The sequence below is a fragment of the Nicotiana attenuata genome, unplaced genomic scaffold (assembly GCF_001879085.1).
Source record: "Nicotiana attenuata strain UT unplaced genomic scaffold, NIATTr2, whole genome shotgun sequence".
NCBI lineage: Eukaryota > Viridiplantae > Streptophyta > Magnoliopsida > Solanales > Solanaceae > Nicotiana > Nicotiana attenuata.
The window spans coordinates 347,561-352,858 of NW_017670397.1; the positions used below are offsets into that span (position 1 = coordinate 347,561).

At 36.2% G+C, this 5,298-nt stretch overlaps 1 protein-coding gene across 1 annotated transcript; it reads right to left on the bottom strand.

Moving 5' to 3' along the window:
* Positions 1–2,442: 2,442 nt before the first annotated feature.
* Positions 2,443–4,694, bottom strand: LOC109238850 (purine permease 1-like). Its single transcript, XM_019405329.1, has 2 exons — positions 3,892–4,694; positions 2,443–2,983 (listed from the first exon to the last, which is right to left on the bottom strand). Exons 1-2 carry the CDS (start codon positions 4,600–4,602, stop codon positions 2,636–2,638), a joined length of 1,059 nt encoding a protein of 352 aa, XP_019260874.1. The 5' UTR covers positions 4,603–4,694; the 3' UTR covers positions 2,443–2,635.
* Between the last annotated feature and the right edge of the window lie 604 nt (positions 4,695–5,298).

Genomic DNA, 5,298 nt, shown 5'->3' on the forward strand with positions numbered 1-5,298 from the left:
AAGTCAACTTTCGGTCAAACTTCTAAATTTCTAAAACTTCTAATTTTTCAACTTTCGCTGTTTCAAGCCAAATTAAACTACGGACCTCCAAACAAATATCCGGACATACTCCTAAGTCCAAAATAACCATATGGAGCTATTGGGATCATCAAAACACTATTCCGGGGTCGTTTACACATAAGTCAACTTCAATTAGCATCCAAAGTAGCTGTTAATGATCTGATAACACCCGAAGCACACCCGAGGCCCCCGGGACCCCAACCAAATATACCAACAAGTCCTAAGACACGATACGAACTTAGTCGAGGCCTCAATTCACATTAAACTATGCTAAAACCGCGAATCGCACCCTAATTCAAGCCTAGAAAAAGTTAAGAAATTTCGACATCTACATTCGATGCCGAAACATATCAAATCAAGTCCGATAGACCTCAAATTTTTCAGACAAGTCATAAATGAGATAACGAACCTATTGAAATTTTCGAATTCAAAATTCGAGCCCGATAATCACAAAGTCAACTCTCGGTCAAATTTCTAAATTTCTAAAACTTCTAATTTTCCAACTTTTGCCGTTTCAAGCCAAATTCAACTACAAACCTCCAAATAAATATCCGGACATATTTCTAAGTCCAAAATCACCATACAGAGCTATTGGAATCATCAAACCTCTATTTCGGGATCGTTTAAATATAAGTCAACATCAATTAGCATCCAAAGTAGCCCAAAATGATATGATAACACTCGAATCACACCCGAGGTCCCCGGGATCCCAACTAAATATACCAACAAGTCCTAAAACACGATACGAACTTAGTCGAGGCCTCAATTAACATCATACTATGCCAAAACCAAGAATCGCGCCCCAATTCAACCTTATGAAAGTTAAGAAATTCTAACTTCTACATTCGATGCCGAAACATATCAAATCAAGTCCGATTGACCTCAAATTTTGCATACGTGTCATAAATGACAAAAAGGGCCTATTGAAATTTACGGAACAAAAATCCGAGCTCGATAACTACATAGTCAACTCTCGGTCAAACTTCAAAATTTCTAAAACTTCTAATTTTCCAACTTTCGCCGTTTCAAGCAAAATTCAACTACGAACCTCCAAATAAATATCCGGACACACTCGTAAGTCTAAAATCACCATATAGAGCTATTGGAATAATCAAAACTTTATTCTGGGGTCCTTTACACATAAGTCAACATCAACTAGCATCCAAAGTAGCCCAAAATGATTCGATAACACCCGAAACACACCCGAGACCCCCGGGATCCCAACCAAATATACCAACAAGTCATACAACACGATACGAACTTAGTCGAGGCCTCAATTCACATCAAACTACACTAAAATCACGAATTGCACCCCAATTCAAGCCTAATGAAATTCAAGAAATTCCGACTTTTACATTCGATGCTGAAACATATCAAGTCAAGTCCGATAGAACTCAAATTTTGTACACAAGTCATAAATGACATAACAGGCCTATTGAAATTTTCGAAAGAAAAATCCGAGCCCGATAACCACAAAGTCAACTCTCGGTCAAACTTCTGAATTTCTAAAACTTCTAATTTTCCAACTTTCGCCGTTTGAAGCCAAATTGAACTACGAACCTCCAAATAAATATCCGGACACTCTCCTAAGTCCAAAATCGCCATACGGAGCTATTGGAATCATCAAAACTCTATTCCGGAGTAGTTTGCATATAAGTCAAATATCTGGTCATCCTTTTTAAATTAAGCTTCCAACCTTGAGACTAAGTGTCTCAACTCATTCCGAAACATTCCCGGAACCAAACCAACTACCCCAGCAAGTCACATAACAAAAATTGAGCATAGGGAAAAGCAGTAAATGAGGGAACGGGGCTATAATACTCAAAACGACCGGCCGGGTCGTTACATCTTTCCAGCCAACCAGACAAAGTTTAGTTTCGGCTTAGCAAGGTCAACCTCCACTTGAAACCTTTGCCACCCTAGGTGGTCTGTGGCCATGTCCATGAAAAGTGGTGTTCTTGTAGGACCAACAATTTGCTTGATATAGTGCCATATATGGCAGTGAAAAGGCAATTCAGGTAAAAGCACCCAAACTGGAACTATGGGGGTATCCTAATTCGGTTTGAAATTCGGAGTCTATTTTTCCAACCACACAATTTGCCCTTTAAGTTTTAAAGACCGATTGTACCATACAAATTTATTATCTTAATCGGAGTAATAAGAAACAAATAGTCGTAAGTCATAGACTCCAACAATAGCATTATCTTTTACAGAGACGTTTTTGGCAGATTCCCGACTGAGTCATCTCTATTTGTGGCCTATTTCTCCAGAACTTCCCCACGATTGCATCGGCCATGACCCCATAGTAGTAGTCGCTAGCTTTGCAGATAATTATTGACTTATTGTCATGCAAAAATCGTACCTTTGAATTAGTCATGAAGATCAAAAATTTACTGGCAACTGCAAATCTTTTATGTATTGTATTACAGATTTAAGAGAAACATCAGAAATTTTCAAAAAAAAGAGACCCTTCTATAAACATATAATGAAAGATGCAATGAAAGGAAAAGACGTACATTATTTTCTATTAAAAAAAAAATAAAAAATCCTTAAATATATAACTATGAATAGTAAATCAAACAGACTCAATGTGCGTTGTTGCCATCTCAGTTTTTGGACTTTTGTTCTTCTGCTTCTTTGTTTGTCTGAACTCTCCATAAAAGTATGAGACGAAACCCCAAAGAGAAAGGAAAAGCGCAAGGCCCTTTTCACCTGAAAAATTTTCCCTAAAGAAAACTACAGCTAATACCTCAGTAACAGGAAGTAAAACTGCGATCATAACCCCAGACATTAAAGAAGAAGAGCAGTAAATGACTCCAATGACACCCACAAAGAAGCACTGCCAAATAATAGTAGTCCATACTATCACTGTATAATATCTAACTTCTCCAAGATTAAATTGTTTTGCCTCCCTTGATATTGCCTGCAAATTTCAATCAATATCTTAATCCTTGATAGTTCTTTAAAAAGATTGTCTGTAGCTATAACAAAATTAAACCGAGAATGTATCTATGGTACAACATTTTCAGGCAGATATGTTCGAATCTACTACTGCTCCAGTTTTCAAATACTTCTGACATATCCTAATTTAATTAGCACGTAATGTACGTAAAATATTCCAATCAAACCAAACCCACGTTATCGATGTGTATTCCAAATTTAAAAAATGTATTCCATGACAAAAGTTTTTCAACCCATGTTCACAATTCATCACAAGCTTTTGTTCTACCTCTTGTCATTAAGACCAGAAAACTTTACGGGAAGTGAAATAAGACGAAGTAAACGAGTGAAAAATATTAAAGTTTCCAACGAATATTAGAAATCCTAAAAGATGGACTATTAATTGATTGTTTCCAAAGTTTCCAAATGGGAGAAATATGTTAGCCTTTCCGTTTCAATTTAATTTATCTTGTCACGAAATTTAAGAAAAAAAACTAGATTTACGACATTTCGGTCTTAAACATGTTATATAATATTTGTTTGTCTTTACAACTTTTAAACTTGTATAACATTCTGTAGTTATAAAAATCTTCTTATTATGGGTGAAACGAGAAATTTAATGTTAAATACTTTTCAAATGCAGAACTGTGTGGGTTAATTTGAAACAGACTGTAAAGTTCTTTTTATAGGTTATCTATATATATTGCTATCAAGTTATCAATTAATATATCATAAAATTTACCTCTAATTTTCTTGTAAATGACGCGATTCTGTAAACAAATTTAACTTGAGGATGTATAGTATTTAAACCCACAAAAGAATAGTGTAACATAAACTGCAACATGGAGTAAAATGCTTGGATACTGATGAGTTTAAGGTGAAAAAAAATACCTGAAAGTCATTATTGGCGATCATTCCTACCGTGCAAAAAGCAGTAGCAGCAAAACACATGACCATTTGAATCTCCAATACTAACGTAGCAGTAATAGCTTGCTTTGCCTTCAAGTAAATCAACTCAATACAAGGCAAAATGACTCCATATAAAGCTGCTGCCAGAAGTGTCATCATGAAACCAATAATATAGGCTTTACTTGTCACACCCTCTGGCCGATCACCATTAGATCGAACACCTAATAAAACAGCACCAAGTGTCAGCAGAACTACTGCATTGATTGAGTAGGGTGTGAACTTCAGCTTCACTATGAAGAAAGCACCTATTGCCGTGAAGGCAAGTTGAGCAGCAAGGAGAAGTGAAGAGGTTGATACGGGAAGTTTTGACCCGCCCCACGAATAAAGAAAATCATCAAGACCAGTGACAATGCCAATGATGAAAGATGCGATGAAAATTCGGGGTGTTATCATGTAATACTTGGCATTAGTGCCTTCGGTTTTTCGACGATAGAAGTATAGGATGGCAAGAGGTATAAGGGTGAATGGCCATCCGGCAGTTTGTAACCAACTGCTAAACCATACTCTTGAACCTCCCTCGACATAATATAAACGCATCATTAGAGGGCCACCGCAAATACCTACAGCTAGTATTAAACAGTTAATCAGCAGGAGGATTCTCCTCGTAGTGGTGCTTAATCCATGATGTTCCATACTTTTTTTCAAGCGATTTGGATACTAAGTTGGAGTGGTCTGCTACTCAGGCTGAAGGTCTTCTTCTAGTAAGGATTGGATTTTTGGACCTGTTGCAGTGATGAGATCTTTAACCTGCTATTTATAATTGAGAAACAACTTAGTACATTCCCATGATTTGTTTCACGACATGGGGTGGCCCCACTTTAAGAAGGCTTTCTTATGATTTAATTATTTGCGGTACTATTAACTTTCATATGATTCACAAGGGAAGGATATAATAATAAAAAAGTATAAGAGCAAAGACCAAAAAAAGCTAATGATTGTGAGTGTTTAGTTATTAAATTGCAGCGTTGAATTTTGCTTTTGCACTAATGAAGACAAAAATATGGATTAAAATTAACAAGGATGGGACAAACGTGGGTTTAGTTAAGAATTGAATAATTATGAGTGGGTCGGTAGAATTTTGCATTTCCACTACATATGAATAGTCACCCATAAACATAACGTGTGTTTTAGTTAACTTTGTTCGAATTGAATAAATATGAATAGCCCCCCATATGGCAACAATAAGAGTCTTACTTATATGAAAGCGTGTCCAGAACCAGAAAGGATTCAGACCTATCTCCGTTTCGTCTATATGCACTTTTAAATGTTTCAATTGCCACAAATAAATGTGAGACATGTTTACAACATGACCAATTAAAACAAAGAAAT